The following is a 22001-nucleotide window of genomic DNA, read 5'->3' as shown; positions in this document are numbered from 1 at the left end:
ATTTCAAGGGAAGGAGGCTCATAAACTATGAGCAGAGTCTTAAGGGGGGCATAGCCAAAAAGAGGTTGAGAATGGCTGCTCGTACCTGATGATCAGACTCCTGTATGAAACCTGACTAAACAAGCCTGCAGAGAATTGATTGAGCAATAATAGGGTGATCCTTTCTATCAAGTCAAGTCAAGTTTATCATCATCTGATTGTATAATTACAACCCGACAAAACAGCGTTGGGTTATACAGCATCACTTGCAATTATTGCTGCTGGGACTTGCACACAAATAGCTGAGAAAAGCCATGCATGGTCACTGAAGACCTTGACCCACAGAGAAACATCACTGTGTCTATAAAACCTGTGGACTTTTACATAAATGCCGCGTTGCTTTGTGAGCTTGCTTAGGTAATAGGTAATCCATTTTGACCAGAAACACATGACCCTAATGAAAGCACAACAAAACCTAGGAGAACATTGTTTTAACCTGATATAAAAATTCATATGCTTCGTCCTTATAGGTTGCTCGCATCATCAATGTGTCCCCGGAACAGAAGAGGATGATGGGAGTGAGCTCAGGATTAGATCTGATTACACTGCCCCATGGACACCAGCTGAGGATGGATCTCATGGAGAGGTAATATCCAGGCCTCACCACCACTAAATCTTTGACACAGAGAGGCAAAATATCTCAGCCAATTATCCTTTTGGAACTTACCCATCTTTAAATTTTTTGGGAATTTTGACTATTTTTGAGGATTTTAGGGGAGAGGAAACACCGAAAATAAAGAAGTGGGTGATGACGTCAGAAGCGATGTGAACTCCAGTATCGACTGTTGTGATCTGTATGCCCTCCATATAATGTCACTAGGCCACCCAGCCCCTGGAAACACATGGTACAATCTGCTTTGGACCACACTTGCAGTCCTGTGAATAATGTTCTCCCAAGTATAAAAAATATTGACGCATTGATGAAAATGCTAAGAAGTTTGTGGCATCAGGACTAAGAGGTAATAATGTACTTACTCCAGAAAAGAGAAGATTGAAGAGAATTTAATACAAGTTGTTTTTTAAACTTTATTTATTCGTTCAAAAAACAAATATATGACATATACAGCAATTAAACATGAACTTTTTTTTACCACCCTTCAGCCAACTCTCTTAAGGAGAGCCATAAAAAAAGATAAAAGAAAAAAATATTTAAAAAAAAATTAAGTATACATGTTAAAATCTAGTCAATACAAATTGAAATGTAAATATTCCGAGTATAACAGCCACTTATTAATAAAAAAAATTATAATTATCATGCGAAACATACATAATTTTTTCCATTATTGTGATAGTACAGATCTATCACCAATGTACATAGTGTATATAGTTACTGTATCTAGACTGTGCTTACAGCGATTGGCTGAGAGCTAAGCCACACCTATTGTCTGGGCCTTAAAGGGTTGTGTCCCTAGCCAGGTCGGATCATTCCGGACTGGTCGGCCACCTGTGAAGAGCTCCTGTCTTTTGCTAATAAAAGCCTTGGTTTGGATCAACAAGTCTTTGGTTCTTTCGACGAGCTCTACAATTATTAAACAATATTTCATCTCATTATGCCATCTATTAATATCAATCATATTTGTATCTTTCCACGTACTAGCAATACATTTTTTCGCTACGGATAAAGCTAAATATATAAAAGCAAGCTGGAATTAATCTAATCCCAAGCCTTTCAGAGGTTGCAAACTACCCAATAAAAATACTATTGGATATAAAAATATTTTAATCTATACAGATATTCTGAATTTAATACAAGTTGAATACTTCTTATCCTAAATGCTTGGGACCAGAACTTTTTCACATTTTTTTTTTGATTTTGGAACACCATTTAAAAAATCATTCCATCAGATTTAAAGACCCACACATTCACATTGCAATACGAATATTTACATATGCACAAATTAACTGAAGTAGACATATATTGAAAAATCTACTCTTTAATGCACGACTTACATCCCATTCTCCGATCAGGATTTCTGAACTCTGTTACGTATGACCTTATGGGACCACAAACGAAAAATTTTCTGATTTTGGATCATTTCAGATATTCGAATAAGGGATATGCCACTGTAACAACAGTATGGAAGCTTTATTAATTTCATGGAAAGAGGTTTCAACATGGGGGGGGGGGGGGAAGGTAGAACTAGGAAAATAAATACATATATTGGAAATTTATAAAGGAGATTTGGAGAAATTTCTTTTAACCAGTGTATGAGAATGTGGAACGCAGAGCCAAATTAAGTAGTCAAGGTGAACAGCATTGTATCCATGGAGACTATTTCACTTTGATAACTTTTTGTCAGTAAGCACCTTGCCATAAGTTAAAACATTCTTATTGACATTTTGTTGCTTTCAGACATCACTTAATAGCTCTGGGAATCGCTGTGGACATCTTGGGTTGTACAGGAAGTGTTGGACAAAGATCCGCAGTCCTTCATAAAATTGTCCAAGTTGCAGTCGAGCTGAAAGATTCGATGGGAGATCTATTTGCTCTGTCAGCAGTGATGAAAGCATTGGAGCTCCCTCAGGTACCCTACGTTTTTATTTTTCCTCCTTTTCTACCTCTTGATTTACATCTATTTTCCTTTCTCCAGAATCTCTAAATACTTAAGGATCATCCCAGGGCACAATCTGCACATTTCATGTATTCAGCATAGATTTTTAAAAAATTAGTGCAGTTTTACATTTCACAGAAAGAGGTCATACTCTCAACTGTGCCTGATCCAGTTTATTGAAAGCATGATCTAATTAGCTTCACTGTCCTACTTTTTTTCTCCATAACCCTGATTTTTATTTTCCATGTCAAACTTAAATGTCTTCCACCACTGTTCTAGCCAATGTATTATAATTAAATGCATCAATACATTCTTCCCCTCCAATTCTTTATGCATTTTCAAATCCTTGACTGTCTGACAGGTTTTGACTGTTTGATGATTTATAATAATAGGGAATTATATAACTCTTTGCAGCAACAGTCATGCAGATTTGGCTGGGTCTATTTTAGTTTAAACTAATTGGCAAAGGAGCAAGGAAGCAGACTTCGAGGCAGCAAGCTGTTATCATCCAGAATTCATTGACTAAAAGGGCAGTGAAAGAAGTTTCATTAGTAACTTTCAAAAGGGAAGTCGGGCAGAGGAAAATTGGTATATAAAGCGGACTGACGTCAGGTGATTTGAACACCAACATCAACAGCTTGTTAAAGAGGAAAAAAAACAAGTCAAATTTCATTGCTTTTTCAAATGGTCCAGTAGAGACACAAAGACCCAATTGCCTCTGCCATGCTAAACACCTATATGATTCTATATGCCTGGTAAATTCCTGGTAGTCTTGCTCTCTCTCTTTCATGTAATGTAACTGTCCAAGAGGAAAAGAATAATCCTGTCATCCATTGCAATACAACTTTAGCAATGCCCTGCTCTTTTACACCAATCGACAGGTGATTGTTATTTTCAGAAACAACATCAAACAGTTAAAACCTGACAGACAGTCAAGGATCTGAAAATGCAAAAAGAATTAGAGGGAAAGACCATTTTGATGCATTTAATGACAGTACTTTTTCCCTTATCTGATGTTCCTTTAACCAAAAGGATCCATTAACCAAACTTTTTTTTCTGCGGTGCCGACATTGAAAAGGTCATTTGGAGATCTCATATTTCAGGTGCCAGACCACCTGCAAATTGGAGGAACAGCACCTCATCTTCCATCTGGGCACCCTCCAACCAGATGGCATTAATATCGACTTCTCTGGCTGTCGTTAAACCCCACCCCCAACTTCTTCTCCCAGTTCTCTCTCCCTTTTCCCTGTCTCCTTTCACAGAGCCAAAATAAATTCTCACCTCTCCTCTTATTATAGCTAATTAACACCTTTTGTTGGTCTGGACTCCTCCCCCAGCCAGCACCTATTCTAGTATTCTTCTATTCTGACCTTTCCTGTTTTTTGTTTATTCTTTAAAGAAAGGCTCAGGCCTGAAACATCAGTAATACATCTTTATTCCATATGGATGCTGTAAGACCGACTGAGTTCCTCCCATGTTTTTTAACTTGCCGAGATCAGCTGTATAATCGCAGATGGTCTCAATAAAGGGTCCCGACTGGAAACTTTGATGTAACACTTTCTACCCACACAGGTTGCCTGACCTGCTGAGCTCCTCCAGCTTCTCATTGTTGTTCAAGATTCCAGCATCCACAGTTCTGATGTTTCTTTATCAAACCTTTCTAAATGGGAATACTGAGATGATACTATTGTTCTAATATTCTACTTCTAACTGCATATCTCGTAGTAACCCTATCCAAAAGCAATCTGTCAATCTTGGTCTTAAAAGCTGCAGTTATATTTTGCTGAGCTATGTAATCTGTCACTTTTATTGTGTATTCCATAAAAGTTTTGTACACATTTATTTGTGTAAAACCAATAAAAACATTAAAGAGAAAAAAAGGTCCATCATACAGTCTTTTGAAATTGTATCAGGTTTTTTCCACTCTGCCTGAAGAAATAGTTTGTGAATTCAGTCCTGTACAGTTTTGTTATAATTTTATAGCATAGCAGTTAGTGCAATGCTTGTTATAGCATAGCAGTTAGTGCAATGCTTGTTACAGCGCCAGTGATCAGGACTGGGGTTCGAATTCCACGCTGTCTGTAAGGAGTTTGTATGTTCACCCCGTGTCTGTGTGGGTTTTCCATTGGAGCTCCGGTTTCCTCCCACCATTCGAAACTTACCTGGAGTTGTTGGTCAATTGGGTGTAATTGGGCAGCACGGACTTGTGGGCTGAAAGGGCCTGTTGCTGTTCTGTATGTCTCAATTTAAATTTAAAATTTAAGATTTTGCATTCAGTTCCTGCACCAGATAATTTTTATTGGTTTTACCTTTTCAAATCTTTAAACCAGTGGTTCTCAAACTTTTTCTCCACTCACATACCACTTTAAGTAATCCCTATGCCATCGGCAATTAGTAAGGGTTTGCTTAAGGTGGGATGTGAGTGAGATGGGAAGGTTGAGAATCACTGCTCCAAACCCAATGGTTACTGAAATATTTAGCTTTGAGAAAAATTGTCATTGGCCCAGTTCCTTTGGAGTTCTGAAACCCAGCATATAACGAGTAAATTAGGTACCATTAAAATAGTGGGTTTCAAATTGTTTTCTTTCCACCCACATACCACCTTAAGCAATCCTTTACTAATCACAGAGCAGGGATGGCGTAGGAATACTTAAAGTGGTATGTGAGTGGAAAGAAAAAAGTTGAGAAAAAGCTTTAAATGCGTCAAAAAGATCACAACATCCTTAGTACCTGCTCAGGATACAGGTTGTTGTGGAATGGTTTACTTGTGTTGTACAGTAAAACCCCCATTATCCAGAATCCAAGCAACCAGCAGCCTCAAACAACTGGCAAAAAAAAATCAGGGAAGATAAAGGAATTGGTGTGCCTTGATGTTAGTTGGCCAATCCGCGTTATGCACAATCTCAAGCATCTGGAAAATTAACTTATCAAGCATCTACCAATCCCCAAAGGTGCATGATATCAGGGGTTTTACTGTATAGCATTTTATTCTATCTGAGCTTGGAAGACTGAGTAGTGATCTAATTAAATTGATCAGATTATCCTTGTTTTCTAAACTCAAAGGAATACGAAACAATATTCTACAAAATTATGCAACCCAGTCTAATCACACATCAGTCCAAACCTTGTTCATTTTATTGATCAGGTAGTGCTCCCCATCTTAGGCCACACACAAAATTGAATGTAGAGTTCCTGACAGTGCTTGACCAAGGCAAACAAAATGTCCTTCCCATCACAAAACCATGAACATTCACCATACTAATGGGTGGGGGTAGTCATGATTTTGTTCCTCCGATCTTACCACACTCAGAACATAGAGGATCCAGAAACCTAGACTAATGATCCAGGGAACTACATTCAAATCCCACTAAGTGCAGTTCTGATCTCCTTAGTTGAGGAAGGATGTACTAGCTTTGGAGGCAGTGGAGAGAAGGTTCACCAAGTTCATTCCAGGGATGAAGGGGCTGGCCTATGAGGAGGGATTGAGTCATCTGGGATTGTACTCACTGGAATTTAGAAGAATGAGAGGTGATTTCATAGAAACATAAAATTATGAAAGCCATAGATAAAATAGAGGTAGGTAAGTAATTTCCATTGGTGGGCGAGATAGAACTAGGGGACATAGCCTCAAGGTTCAGTGTAGTAAATTTAGGACAGAGATGAGGATTAGGTGAGATACAAACCAGAGGACATGGGTTAAGAAAGAATAAAAGTTCATGGGGAACAAGAGGGGGAACTTCTTCACACAGAGAGTGGTAGGAGTATGGAACCATCTGAAAGTGGTGAATATGGGCTCAATTTTAACATTTAAGAAGAATTTTGACAGATACATGGATGGGAGCAATATGGAGAGGATGGACTGGATGCAGGTCAGTGGGACTAGGCAAAAAAAAATGGTTCGGCACAGACATGAAGGACTGAAAGGGCCTGTTTCTATGCTGTAGTGTTCTATGGGTTCTATGAACTGCTTTTCCCAGAGAGTAGTGAATCTATAGAATTTGCTGCCCATTGAAGCAGCGAAGGCGACCTCAGTAAATATATTTAAGACAAGGTTGGATGGATTTTTACATAGGAAAATTAAGGGATACGAGGAAAAGGCAGGTAGGTGGAGATCAGCCATGATTTCATTCAACGAGCCTGATAGCTTACTCTTGCTCCTGCTTCTATTTCTTGCATTCATATGTTCAAGGCAAATGTGAAATTTAAATTTCAGTTCAAGAATTGGATTTATTTTTAAATATTGGCATTAGTAATGATGACCAAACATGAGAGGATTTTTGTAAGTGCTCTGCAGGGTAAGTCTGCAGTCCCTTCTCTGTTGGGTCAAAACTTGGTTGACTCGACCATGGCCTAGCAACCACTCAGTTCAAAAGTAATATGGATGAACACTGATAGGTTTGCTGGTGACATCCAGATCCTGGAAAAATTAATTCAGCCATAAGTGATGGACTTTAATGTGTCAGGGTGTGAGTTTGGAGAGTCCTCATGGGAAGTAGAAAATATTTCAAATAAGATCATAAGAGAGGATCAGAAATAAGTTATTCATCCTTTCGGGTCTGTCCTACCATTTAATCAGGAGCTGATTTATTTTCACACTCAGCTCCACTGCCCAGCCTTCTCCCCATTACCATTGATGCCCTAGCTGATCAAGAACCCATCAATCTCTGTCTTAGCCTCCACAACCTCCTGTGGCAACAAATTCCACAGATTTATCACCCAATGGGTGAAGACATTTCTACGCATTTCTGTTTGAAGCTGATACCCTTCAATCCTGATATCATGCCCTCTTGTCCTAGACTCTCCCACCATGGGAAACATCTTTTCTACATCTATCCTGTCCATGTCTTTCAACATTCAAAGTGTTTCATTGAGAATCCCCATTGAGATTCTCCTAAATCCAACAAATACAGGCCAAGAGCCTCATGCGATAACCCTTTCAACTCCCAGAATCATCCTAGTGAACCTCCTCTGAACCCTCTCCAGTGTCAGCACATCTTTCCTTAACTGAGGAGCCCAAAACTGCTCACAATACTCCAGGTGAGGTCTCACCAGTGCCTTATAAAGCTTCAACATCATATCCATGTTATTATAATCTATTCCTCTTGAAATAAAATCTCTGCAATCTACAACTATGGAACTTCACAACTTCTCCCAGTAATTTCCCTACAAATTACAGTGAGTTGCAGGTGGTTACACAATTTCGAGATCCCCATGTAAAATCAAGCCTGGTCATTTACATCATTGCAGTGTAGAGGTATGATTGATAGGGGAAATTTTTCTATGTCATCCATATTCACTTTCACCCTCTAAAACTGGCCCTGTTAACCACAGAGGAACTCAAAATAAAATTCAACTGTTGATGAAACTTTTTTCTCTTTTCCCCCTCCAGATTGTGCGCCTGGAGCATACGTGGAGGACTCTTCGCAGAAATTACACTGATAGCGCTATCAAGTTCGAGAAGGAACTCAAACCATTCACCAAATCCTTGAATGAGGTAAAAAGTAGGTATTCTTTTTCCAAGTCAATTAGTGTTTCAGGCCTTTGACCAGATGAGGACAGAACTAAATCAGCATTTCAGAACCCCCAAGTCCACCCAAAAACAATAGGCCTTGTCTTCAAATTTGGCCTTGAACATTTTCCAGGGCCACAGTATTTGTACTTTTTTGAGACTTGCAGAGATGCCTGCAGCTGAAAAGTATTTAGTGGTTAACTAGCTCTTGTGATTAACCGATCAAAGCCCCATCAATTTGGATAATTGGAATACATTAGAAGGAATCCTGTGCATTCCTACTGCGAAATTCATCACTTGATGCGTTCAGTACTTTCAAAATCTGACAATAATTTACAAAAATAGGGACGTTACTGGAGTGGTAATGCAAAGCATTTGCATTCGGTTTGCATTCAACCATGACAACTGGAAAATTTAAATTCTCAGTCATTTTTCTAAAAAGCCCATCTTGTTCACTAATTGTTCTTCATTCGGGCAGCCAGCATGCAACTCCAAAACCACAGAAACTGGTCAACACCCAACTCACTGACTAGTTCAAACAAGCCGCTCAACTGCGCAAAACACCCCATTACCCTCGCAGATGACTGAGTTCTCATTCTTGATAAAGAGTTTTTACTCATCTGCATTTGGCTCAGGTTCCATCATCTGCAGTCTCCTCCTGTGTATCTCGTTCCAATTCTATCATTTTATTCACTGCTATAGTTAATCACCCCACTACTCGCAACTGGGCATTGTTTCATGGATTGGGATTAAGCTCCATAAATCTGGATCAACCGAGAATCCAGACTTCTCGACAACTCTCGGCTTTTGAGGGTGGGCGTGCATCAACCCTACGGATGTACTGCCCGAAAATCCAGACCAACCCGTTCCCTGAGCAAGAGTTCTTGACTCTACCTGCTTTTCACTTCTGATCTGTCCTCCAGGACGCTCCTTAAAGTTTAATTCAAGGGCTAACAGTATCTCCTTTGTGTAAAAAAAAACACGATGCTGGGGAAACTTGTCAAGCAGTGGACTTTGTATAGCAAAGATAAAGATAGATCATCAACGTTTCGGGTTCGAGGCCTTCATCAAGGTACAAGCAAAATATGGGCAGGCGTCCAAAAAAGTGGTTGTTCTACTTCATCCAGTGTCTGCAGACCTTTGTGTTTTACTTCCATCTCTTTTATATAGCTTGCAGACAAAGTGTTTGACAATACTCCTGTGGAATAACCTACATTAATGATGGTATGTAATAGAAATGATGTTATGTTTAAAATGTCTTAAAAATGTATGTTTTTTCAACACAGGTGAGCTTTCCCTGCAAAATACCACCATTCCAAACATCTTACCCATCATCAGGCTAATGGAGACCCATTCTGTGTATGATTTTTTGGAAACTTGGGATAACAGCGACTATAACTGTGGATTGGTGTTTAAGACTCTGGAAGCAGCTCGTTTTGTCACATTGAACACTGCAACATACAGAGCCAACTCAGAAGCCAAACTGAAAGGTAGGCTCCTCTTCCCACTGTACATTATCCGAGAAGTGTCAAATCCCAGGGTGTGGCAATTTAGGACTCAGATTCCATAAGTTGCGCTCTTGCCTCTGCAGAAATTTGAGAGTTCAAGGCCCATCTGGATCCTGTCTGGCAATCCCCATGAGATACTGAAGTTTGAGCTACATCCTTTCAGATCAAACTTTAAAGCAAGGATGCTCATCGCTCTCAGAACTGCATGTTTTAAATAAGAGTTCATTATTCTGCAGGCAGCCGCCAGTAAAATAAATCATCTGTCCACCACCGAGCAAGCATCAAGTGTTCATCAACGCTCAGCCCTTATGCGCTGGTCATTCCAGGGCTATTGTAGATACTTGTGTGGATAGACAAGCCAAATCTTTGATTAACCCCCCCCCCCCCACCCCCGCACCATCACACTCTGTTTCCCATTACCAAGCTAATTTTGGATTAATTTACCAACTTTGTCCTCCATCTTATGGACAACCTTTTAGTCTATTTTCTCATGTGAGACCTTGCCAAAACCCTTACCAAGGTGACATGATATTTAACTCTGAGATTACACATTGAGATCTGTTTCACAACAGCACAAGATGGCCAGTTTTAACATAGTAAAAGACCACAGAATGATATCACAGGAGGGTTCAATCCTGTGTAAAAAAAATTAGCGCAGATGACCATAAGCTTGGACAAAAAAGTGAATTTAGTTAGACATATAGCATGGTAAACAGGCCCTTTTGGCCTACAACGCATACCACCCAATTGACTTATAACCTCGGTAAGTTTTGAACGGTGGAAGAAAACTGGAGGAAATCCACGCAGACATGGAGAGAATGTACAAACTCCTTACAGACAGCTCTGGATAAGAACCCAGGTTACTGGCGTAGTAAACAGCATTGCACTAACCAGGCTGCACTAAAGGAAGAACTTGAGGAACAGAAATTTTGAGAGGGAATTAATTATAAACCCTTGTGCCAATGAATTTTTTAATTTAAATTTTAGACATACAACACGGTAACAGGCCATTTCAGCCGATGAGCCCATGCCGCTCAATTAACCTACACCCCCTGGTACATTTTGAACAGTGAGAGGAAACTGGAGCCCCCGGAGGAAATCCATGCAGACGCGGAGAGAAAGTACAAATCGAACCCCAGTCCCATTTCCTGGTGCTATAATAGTATTGAGCTAACCGCTCTGCTAAGTGCCGCCCAGTGATAGAACAATAACATTAGAGGATGCTCCAAAGACTAGGACTAGAGGAATATGAAAAATCTTGAAGGTTGAAAATGACTGAGGTTGAAGTTGCTTTGGTTTATAATAATTATCTTCACTTTACATAGTTGGGAAAATACTTTAAAATATAAATAATGCTTGTGATCATGGTGACATAACTTCCCTTGTATCAAAGGCTAGAGAAGCTAATGGGAGCCAGCCATTACAATGCACCCTCCGTCTAGTATATCTAATGAGTGTCTGTGGACAAAGCCCATCTACCATCAGCATTTAAAACCACAAGGATCCAGCAGAGGAAGTGAAAGTGTCAGACTGAGTCAGGAGGCTGCTTTTCTGCAAGACTAGGACTTGGGGTAATTTGTTTCAGACCAACATGGGCAAAATCATACTTCTGCTATGGTCCACGCTGAGATCAAAAGTAATGGGAAAGGGGCATGACCCCTGTGTCTATCCTGTTCTGTGACCAATCTTCGCCTTAATGTGCTTGACCGTGGACAGTCTATCTTTACTTAGACCTGTCCAAGGCTGCACTGCACGGAAACGATGCATCACAATGCTTTGAGAGAGTTTCCTAATTTGAGGTCACCCAGGTATCTCCGTGAAGGTCAGCAAATATGACAAGACAGTAATCGGAGGACGTAAGAAGCAACATGGCCCTGGGAGTAAGGTTCCACAGGAATGCATCAGTGTAATTTCTGCTCTATGTTTAACAACTACTTCAGCTCAGTTGGATGATGCTGGGAGAAGCAAGTTTCAGCTCAGCGTCCCTGGTGTTTAAAGTGGCAGTAAAACAAATCAGCTGGGATTCTTGCTGATTACAACCAAGTGAATCCTACTGCAAGGTGGGTCTGTGCAAGAAATATATTAAACAAGTGATCCTATTGTATTTGTTCATTCAAAAGTCATCACATTTAATATATAAATGTCCAAATAGCAAGTTTATAAAATTGAATCGGAAATGAGTAATTATCTTCATAAAAGAAACGCAGTAAATCGGAAAGAGAAGAGCCAATTGGAATCCCCATCTGACAGAATCACAGAAATAAGAGTTTGAGTTTATATAGTGTCTTTTAAGATGGTCAATGCAAACCAGGAAGCCTCTCTGGGAGAATGACAAAGTAAAATTTGACACTAAACCACAAAGGACATATGACCAAAAGGCTGGTTGTAGGGAGAATTTATACAAGAAACGCTAGAAGATACAGCGTGATAATAGGCCCTTCCGGCCCATGAGCGTGTGCCGTCCGATTACACCCAATTAACCTCCACCTGCATATATTTTGAAGGGTGGGAGGAAACTAGAGCACCCGGAGGAAACACACACAGATACGGGGAGAATGTACAAACTCTTTACAGACAGCGCCAGATTCAAACCGGGTCGCTTGCACTGCAATAGGGTCACACTAACCGCTACACTAACTGTGCCAATGGGGAGGTAAATGTGAGAAATGTTTAAGCTTTGGTAGCAGAAGGCACAGCAGCCAATTATATAACTAAATGAAATATTAGCAAGAAGCCATAAATAAGACATTGGTTTGGGGAAGTATCTCTGTTAATTCAAATTTGGCAACAAATTCAAGTAAACTCACAACAAAATTTAAATTATTGATATGTCTTTTTTCTTCCCTACCCCCCCCCCCCCCCCAGATTTTCATGCTAATGAAGAATTGTTGGAGGCCTTCAAGACAGAATTTGCTCTGAGATTGTTCTGGGGTGCCAATGCAACTGAAATTGTTCGCAATGAAAGATATGAGAAATTTGATAAAATTCTAAGTGCCTTGTCACGGAAATTGGAGCCTCTGGGTCCTTCAGAATTGTAAAGGAATTGAGCAAGGACAATGAGAAGATCGAATGGTCATCAACTCGTGAATAGCCAAAGGCATGTAGGGAGTCATTGATTAATCTCACATCCACTAAGGTGGGATTTTTCTTCAGTGTGTGAATCTCCTTCAGTGACTGATCCTTTGACAGAGCATCCAAATTCAGCTTCTTGTCCTGAGGAAAACAATGCTGACAGCTGCATGGGAAAACCTTCACTTCCAACTCACATAATGGATGTCCACCTGAAGTTCCTTCCCAGTGACCAAGTGGATGTCCCTCAGCTCCCCATCTCTGTAATGCTCTGGGAGTGAGCAGGCTTTGTACAGTACATAGGTTCTATCAGTTTAAATAACCACCTTGTAAATAGGAATTAAGGACAGGCAATAAATGCTATTCTCACCAGCATCACCCACAAAGGAATTATTTTTGTCATATATCCACTCAGATTCAATGCCTGTGGAGAGCTTGTTGGTACAATAATGGCATTATTATAAAATCATATTCAGTCCCTCACTCAATGCCTGAAAACCTTCATGTTTTGCAGAGTCTGGGACCTTGCTGGCCGCAAGCTGCAGTTATAACTTCCACACAGACAAATCTCTGACAGATGCTGCTTAACCTTGAGCGGAACTCTCAAACACTGGTTTTTAAACTCACTAACCTTTGGGGAATAGATATTGAATTTTACCCAAACTTTTTCTAATTTTCAGTGACGGAATCCAATGACTCGGAAGCAGTAGTTCGCAAGGGTCATTAGGGCCTAGCTGTCAGAGTTCAACAGGACCAACTACAAGTATGTTCCACCATACCATGGAGCCAGCTCTGCTGGCATAGATGAGCACTCCACCTGTGTCATTTTGATGATGGCATCCTGGCTGGACACTCAGCACGAAGAACCCGTCTGGATTGAGTTGCCCTTGGTGAAATGGTCTGGGGCTGGACGTGGAATTTTCCGCAGGATCAAGAAGGACTTCCCCAGCTTTTTTATGTGTGGATGCCTGCAAGATGCTTCTGGGCGAAGTCAGATAGTGTAAGAAAGAAATACGAAGGGCTTTGGTTCAGGTCAACTGTGGTCACATCAGGATTTAATTTTCGCCTCGAGCAAATGCCAAGTGTTATCACGTCACATCCAGTCCCTCACTCAGTGCCTGGAAACCTTCACGTTTTGCTGAGTCTGGGACCTTGCTGGCCGCAAGCTGCAGCTATAACTTCCATACGGAGGCTTGGCTACTGACAAATCTCTGACAGATGCTGCTTGATCTTATGAGTGGGACCAAGCAGAACTCTCAAAGACTGGTTTTTAAGCTTTGATTTGGCTCCTCCCCATGAAGATTGCTGATTTAAATCCTCCCTATTCTTAGTGGAAGTTCTACGGCCAAGAGGTAGCACTGGGAAAGATATGCCAAATGTAAGTGTGACGATTGTCAAACATTTGATTTCAACAAAGCTCATACAATTTCCAGATGTGAATACCATAGCTCCCAGGTAGAAACTGCACCCCAGTAGTTTATTCCTCTGTAATAAAAAAATTAATTGCACTGTAATGACACTCTTTAAGTTTAAAAGATGTATCATTTAGTACAACAGTTTAAAAAGTTTAGGTCTCTGTGGTTTGCTCCCCTCCTGGTTTCCCACCCCCCCCACCCCACTTCCACATGATTAGGGATCTCCCTGGATGAATGGGCTGTCCTTGGGCATCTTATAAACAGGCAGAACAGCAGGCGCCAGAGGTTCTTTCTGCCTGCGGGAGATAAAAATCAAAAAAGGAATGCGAGAAAACAAGAGGGACCCTGGAGCCCCGGCAATTTTCCTAAATTACGAGACACTCCAAATCAACTCCAGAGAATTGTCAGCTTTGCCCAGCACAATTTGCTTCCTTCTTTGCATTGTACTTTCAGAATTAAAAAGAACTCTTGCGAGGTTTTACCAATCGAGAAAAAGAAAATCAGTTCCAATTTAGGTAAATAAAAATCCATGATACTGTTTCTTTACAAAGGACATTGGTGCAAAGATATTATCTGCACCACTTTTTAATCAACAATTTCATACTATCATTTGTTCCTTCAAATGACTTTGATCCATGTCGTCCACAAATGTTTTGATATCTATCCAAGTCATTAGATTATTAGGGACAGCAAGGATTAGAACTCATTACCAAAATGCAGCCAAATCCTGCAGTTAAGAACTGGCTGTAAGACATACACAACACCAAACATTCTTACGTAAAAAATATCAAGAATCGAAGAATCACAAGGACCTGAAACAGAGAGTTCGTTGACATAGAGCACAGAAAAAGATACACATTCAATCTAAAGTGCCTGTTCCAGTCCTTTGAAAGATCAGCCAGACTTAATTCATCCCCACCAACTGTTGTCAGTAAATCCATCTTCCCAGTACTTGTAAAGCTCTCATTCAAATTTATGGAATTTGTTTCCAGCTTCTTTCCGACAACCACGAGTGAAAAATAAAGTCTTCACCTCCCCTTCGAGCCAATTGCTAATGCTTTTAAATGCATTCAGACATAACTAACTTGAAGGAGTTTAAATGAAATGGGAAAAGCCAGGGGAATATCCATAAGAATTCAAAAAATATTTTGGTTAATGGGAGATACAGGTGAAGCAGTGTCTGGATGAGTCCTCTGAGGGGCAATTTGTTGCAAGATACTTGCAGAATTTAGGAAATGTCAAGTGTGTTAAATTAATTCCCAATTTCCAATCTGGTTAAATCATCTGAGAATCTATAACACACGTGGACAGGAGTAAGGCATCTGTTGTAAAGGTCCTCAAAGTATTCTGGACTCCAAATCTCTAGGTGGAACACACATTAGATATCTGAGCAAAATGTGCTAGGAAATGGTTAATGTTCCTGTTTACAGTCCGCTTTATAAAACCCAGAGGCGGAAGATGGAACGGAGTTGCACTTATCTTATAAAAGTGGTCAACCACACATTATAGAGCATTTCTCTTATTCATCTAATGAGCACTGCCTCTAGAACAATAATGGCCAGGTTTCAGAAATAGGATGACTCAAAATCCTGGGGTTAATTGTGGATTTTTGCGACATTACAGCTCTGTCAGTTCCAAATTGGGACACTGGCCTGAAGACACTCTGCTGTGGTGTTGAGGGAATGCTGCACTGCTATCAATGCCATGTTTTCTGAGAGATTAGATTACAAAAATTCCAGAGTGTTATTTTAACGAGATGCACAGAGGTTGGTCTTGATATCCTGATCATTAGTAACACCTCTAAAAGCAAATTCTCCGGCCACCTTCAGAATGCAGTTAGTGGAAAATCATTGTTTTTTTTTCCACATTACATTAGTGAAAATCCTTCAAAAATTAATAATTAGCTGTAAAATTTCCTGGTATTTGCATATGAGACCAAGTATATTTTTCTTGAACTACATTTGCATCCAAAAGTCCAGTATTAATCCTGCCCACCTGCGGTAAAGGGATGGGTAGTTGCCAGAATAACAGAGGGGGTTTCCATTGCATTTTTGTGTCTGGGGAAGTTATTTCTCCTAATAGAGTGCCGAAGACACACAAATAAAAAGGTTGGGGGGGGGAGGGGGGGGTGTAGGTGGAGGAGCACATGCAAGTAATAGGTGGATACGCATTGGTGGGGCGGGGGTGAGGAAAAGGAGCAGAGAAGTGATGGAATTAGTGCAAAAGGCAAAGTGAGAGAGCTCTGATAGGACAAGAGAGCCGGAGGAGTGGAGACAGAGAAATTAAGGGAAGAGGCCAGGAGAAGGGGAAATAACAAAAGATTGAAGATCGATATTGACAACATCTGACTCCTCTCCCCCCCCTCCCCCCACCCCCAGCACCCTGCCGACCTTCTTCCATACCCTGATGAAGGGATCAAGCCCAAACATTGGTTATGTATTTTTACCTTTGCAACATAAAGGACACTGTTTTAACACAAGACATTGTTCCTTCAACTTGTGCGTGGTCTCAATCTAGTAGTACAAGGCCACAGACAGACGTGTCAGTGTGGCAACGAGGTGTAGAATTTTTCATTTACAAATCTAAACAGTAAAATAACATTTTGGTACTTGCTTCGAGGTGATTAAACCATTTTGCATGCTACTGACAGGCGCAAACCTCGACCAGGCAATCCCCAGTTTATGGGCAGGATTGTTGTACACATCAGGATTAAAAGGATGTCAATTTAAAACAGAGATGCGTAAAATTTTCTTTAGTCAGAAGGTCATGAGACTGTGGAAAATTGCCCGTTGTTACAGCTAGGCCATTGGGTGTACTCAAAGCAGAGATTGACAGCTATTTGATAAGTCAGGGCATCAAGGGTCATGGGGAGTGGGGCTGAGTGGGTGGATGGATCAGCTCACGATTAAATGACGGAACAAACTCGATGGGCCTCCTTCTGCTCCATATCTTGTGATTTAACACGAAGCTGCATTTGTCAAGAAATGCCAGTTGAAAAAAAAGTTCTTTTTTAAAAAAATCCATAAAATCAAACACCGTGAACTTTTGGACAGCAATACATGGATTCTCCCAGGGCAAATTACCTGATCGGGTGTAACAAGAGGTCACCACTGCCTGCATATCAGGAATGGTTGCATAGCCTTCAAGGACCAACTCGAACTCAAAATCAATAAGCATTACACAAGAAGAAGTAGGAGCAGGCAGGAATAAAGCCAAGAGAAAGGGTTATTGGTCACCTCTATTTAAACATGTATTTCTGGATTTCTATTCAATTAGAAATAAGTTACTCTTTTCAGTTTGCAACAAAATCCTGTCATTTCTCAAAAGCTTCCCAGAACAGAACCCAGCCAGCTACTTGGATGTGGAAGCAAATTGTTCCCAGCAAGAACAGCCCCAGGTGGGTTACGGAATTCAGAGTATAAGGTTTATGGTCAAAAATATTCAGTAACACATTCACACCAGGGACCATTTGTTCTGGGAACCATTCCACAATTAAATCAGCAGGAAAACAAACTGGGAACAGATTAAATGTTACACACAGACTGACAAAAAAATGTACGTTCCTCGTAGTTTACACATCCCTTTGTGTTCTCCTAATGGTTACAACCAATAACAAAAGACTTCTTGGTGCAGCTATTGAAATTCATGAAAAGCTACAGGAACCAACACCAATCTCCCAAAGATGCCAATAATCTGTTTTAGTAAGGGATAAATATTGGTCCAAACATTAGGAATAAATCCCCTACTCTTGTTAGAAACAGAATCACAAGTTCTTTATTATTTTCACTTGAGTTTACTGAACAGGACTTCAGTAAAAGACAGCATTTTCAACACTCCCTCAGTATTGCACTCAGGTACTGACCTGGACAATTATTTTTGTTTCTGCAGCTGTAGCCAGAAATCTACCTACCAATACAACATTTAGTTGGGAGTCAAGTGGTTAGAAAGTGGAACCCACATCAATATGGAGTAATCCCAAGACACCAGCGAGGTTCAGGTCTCCATCATGTCAACTGGGCAGCATGGTTGACATAGCGGTTAGCGCAGCACCTTTACGGCCCCAGAGGGCAGAACCGGACCTGGGTGCAAATCCCGCGTTGTCTGTAAGGAGTTTGTACGTTCTCCCCGTGTCTGCGTGGGTTTTCTCCAGAGGCTCAAGTTTCCTCCCACCCTTCAAAAATGTACCAGGGTGTAGGTTAATGGGGTGCAAAAATGGGCGTCACGGATGTTTAGGGCCAAATTGGCCTGTTACAGTGCTGTATGTCTTATTTAAATTTAATAATAAAATTTAATATTCACAAGTATTGCAATTTGGCCTCTGGATCCTCAGTAACTTTCATATATTGGTGAAATTTGGTCAGATTGTGGTCATAATAGGCAAACTTGCTGATGACTTTCCTTCCCTAGCTAGACTTCAAGGATGGAGTAAAACATCATCTCGTTAATGTCTGGAGTCTCATGTGATCCAGACCAGGAAAGGACAATAAATTCCTTTTTCTGAAGGAAACTGATGAACCAGGTGCCTTTTAAAAGCAATAGTTTCACGCTCAATGATATTTATGTATTCAAGTACTTGAATTAAAATTCCCCCGATTGTATTGGTAGGAATTGAATGCAAACCATAATCTGTGGTCCAGTACTCTGGATAAAAGTGCACTGGACCATCATTTTTTTTTTAAAAAAGGCTTGCTTCTTGAAAGAAAATTGGGGATTCTGATAGACGACTTCCAAGCTGAACTCAAAAGATCATTTCAGATTTGCTGCATCATGTAGAAAGTTGGAGAGGCATCAACTATAATTGAATTTACCATGTTTAACCGCATAATGATGCTGACACGTTGCGTTAGTTCAACTGAGCTCAAAATTTTCATTCGTGCTCGGCATCTGATGCCTCTCGTGTCAGTGTCCAATAGTCAGCCGGCACTGATGGATTCCAGTGGCCCTGATCCCACTTTTCCATGGACGCAATGTCCCAGTGAAACCTTTCCCCATGTTCGTCACTGATGGCACCAAGATCAGCCGGGAAGAAAATGAATTTTCGATGAAATGTTGCAGTTCATGGCTTTGTATACGTGAAGTAGACTTAAAATACGACAGAAAATCACAACAATATGTTCTAACTAAAAAAGCAGTACATGATAGGAAAATGTTACGACGATTTTTGTGATCAGCAGCCCAAAATCCATACAATATACAGAAAAGTGTTCAGGAAGAAAAATCGCCATTCTCCAGTGTAATTGCTGTGCCATTTCCCCACATTTGAACAGTATTGGTGCATTTATCGGAGGCTAGTGTAATAAATGAAAGGGATAAAGAAGAATAGATGGCTGAGGAAGAAGGGCCATTCACAGGACAAATATCAAAAAGCCAAAAAGGCCAAACATTTTGTATTGGCGTTTCTCCAGCTCTATGCAAGAGTTACCTACTTCATCTTATTTACTACACTCTTCTCCACTTGCTGCACTATTTGTGCTGACCTGTCTGCAGTCAGTCAGTGTTTTTAGACTGTAGACGTGTAACAGCACCATCAACGACATTTGCCATTGCACGGCAAGTCAGTCTAAAAAAGGAAAGTGTAGGAATTTTTTGTCAATCCCTGCACCGCAATTTATCCTGCAGGACCCAGACTTCTTTTCGAACGAAGCCTGCAGTCTAAATCGCACTGCAAAACTCACCTCATGAATTCGACGACCAGCTGATGACTCAGGCCACGTTGCTCCACATAAAAGCACAGGAACTTAAGGGGTGCAGTGTGAACAACCACAAGGTGAATCATTATGTTCATTTGTTAAATTTTTCACAGATTTTTCCATCATTAATGTAATATCTGGGATCATTGCATGCAACAACAATGATTTTACTTCCTGAACACTTTTGGGTGTATTTTATGGATTTTAGGCTGCTAATCATGAAAATCACCTTAAATTTTCCTATCACGTATCATTTTTTTCCAGATACAACCTATTTTTGCGATTTTCTGTCATTTTTTGTCTACTAGGATATTGCCCAAAAAGCAAGCTGTTTTGGTCAGTCCAAGCATGCTTGGACGTGGACTCAGTGTAGGTGCTATGTAAATGTTGTCTTAGGCCTGCACATGCTTTGTCAGGATAGATGCAGACAGACTATAAAAGCAGCTCAAATATAAAGATGCTGTGCATTACATTGATTATAGATTGAATGCATGTTGATGCACGTTCTTCAGGCAATCGCATAGTGAGTGGACTTAACAATAGCATTTATTGTCTTTAGGCAGATTCAAAACAGCAGAAATGTCGCAACAGCTGCGATACATTCTGTTACATTTGTGGTGAGTAGATGCTTAAGGATCAAAGACACAGCGTGACTGCACTTATTAAGCGAGCCTATGAGCTCTACTTCGGTTGTAAAATTGCTGACCAAGACAAACCCTGGACTCCTCACATTTGCTGTGCAACATGTGCAGTCAACCTAAGAGCTTGGCTCAGACATACAGTGTTCAATTAAACATGTGAAATTAAACAAATTAATTTAATGTTTCTCAACTTCATATGTGATACAGCAAATCTAAAATTATCTTTGTGTTCGGCTTGAAATGATGATCATCCTCAGTTTTTTTTTAAGGAAGCAAACCTTTTGGGGAAAAAAAATCATTGTCCAGTGTTATTTCAAATTCTTGCAAAAGGTATATAAATAAAATTGGCATCATGAGACATCAAACTGAAGCAGAATCTACCCACCACTCCACCAAGGAGGGAAAGAAGCCTGCCACCACTCACTGCTGACCTCAAAAATCATGGTGGTGTGGACTTCCCTTCACCCAATGGATTTACTCCACCCCCGGCATCCAGTAATTGTGATGTCAACAAACTGGCTGAGTGGCCCAGTTGCATTGTAAAGGATGGCTGTGCAAAGAATTCTTTCAAAGAGTAAACCAGACGGGAAAAACATCTTTCCACGTTTTGAACATTTTACAGAGCGCCAAAAGAAAATTGGGAAAATTCATTTTGCATGTTTTGTAAAAAATGTCAATTAAAATCTATACTGTTTTTTTTTATCTGAGGGATTTATAATCCTGATAAACAAAGATGGTTAATTAATAGTGTAGTGACTCATTAATAAATAAGCATAAAACAAATGCTTTCAAGGTATTTTACACAAATTTGTAAATACTATTAGGTTTTTTGTTAGTTAATGCTGAACAAAGTTATATCAACATGTATTCAATCTATATTAAAATAATGCAAGATTCTTTGATGTCTAAGTGCATCTTTATTAATTCTTTGCAACAATTGGCCATAACCACTGGGGCAGTGGGGGGTGTGGGGTGAGGGAAGAGACAATTATCAATTCCTGAATATCTGCTTTTCACGGTGTAGCGACAGCTAATGCCGGTTGTGACCTCCAGATTTTCAGTCAGCATCACTTCACAATTGACCAGGCCAATATTTTGAAATTTCGTTCCACACGTACTTTGTACCATACACACAAACAAAGCGCCGATGGCTTCACGCTGAGAAGGCAAGTATTCTGCTGGAAGAGAATATGTGGGAAGTGGCAAAACTCCATTTACTGTCTGTGACAAACAACACAGTTGGTGCTGCTCGTCGTACGAAACAAACGACGACCAACACAAACCTCCCTATTCACAAAGACTTGGCAAGCCACCAGAAAAGTGTTTAAAAATCACACAGGCCACTTTGAGAAACAGCAGTCAGTATCTGTCCCATAGGTATAAACTGTCTACCAGATGGAGGGAAATTAGGAGCCAACCAATTGATGGAATGAATCTTTCTTTGGCTTGGCTTCGCGGACGAAGATTTATGGAGGGGTAATGTCCACGTCTGCTGCAGGCTCGTTTGTGGCTGACAAGTCCGATGCGGGACAGGCAGACACGGTTGCAGGGGAAAATTGGTTGGTTGGGGTTGGGTGT

At 40.4% G+C, this 22001-nt stretch overlaps 1 protein-coding gene across 4 annotated transcripts in view; it reads left to right on the top strand.

Annotated features, from left to right (window-relative positions):
• LOC138758424 (breast cancer anti-estrogen resistance protein 3 homolog) overlaps positions 1-22001 on the top strand; it is a 52086-nt gene that overhangs the window by 24471 nt on the left and 5614 nt on the right. Inside the window, exons 6-11 of one of the 4 annotated variants that reach the window (XR_011354278.1) lie at positions 510-625; positions 2393-2564; positions 7981-8092; positions 9387-9590; positions 12474-14055; positions 17981-21269. Coding sequence is in view for 2 of the 4 variants with exons in the window: in XM_069927326.1 (XP_069783427.1) it covers positions 510-625; positions 2393-2564; positions 7981-8092; positions 9387-9590; positions 12474-12646 (777 nt within the window). In the remaining 2 variants the exon portion in view is untranslated. Of the gene's footprint in view, positions 1-509; positions 626-2392; positions 2565-7980; positions 8093-9386; positions 9591-12473; positions 21278-22001 lie in introns of those variants that run through there. The other 3 variants (XR_011354277.1, XM_069927326.1, XM_069927327.1) reach the window with 3 other exon arrangements.

Source organism: Narcine bancroftii, chromosome 3 (genome assembly GCF_036971445.1).
Source record: "Narcine bancroftii isolate sNarBan1 chromosome 3, sNarBan1.hap1, whole genome shotgun sequence".
Taxonomy (NCBI): domain Eukaryota; kingdom Metazoa; phylum Chordata; class Chondrichthyes; order Torpediniformes; family Narcinidae; genus Narcine; species Narcine bancroftii.
This window is presented reverse-complemented; position numbering and strand designations above follow the sequence as displayed.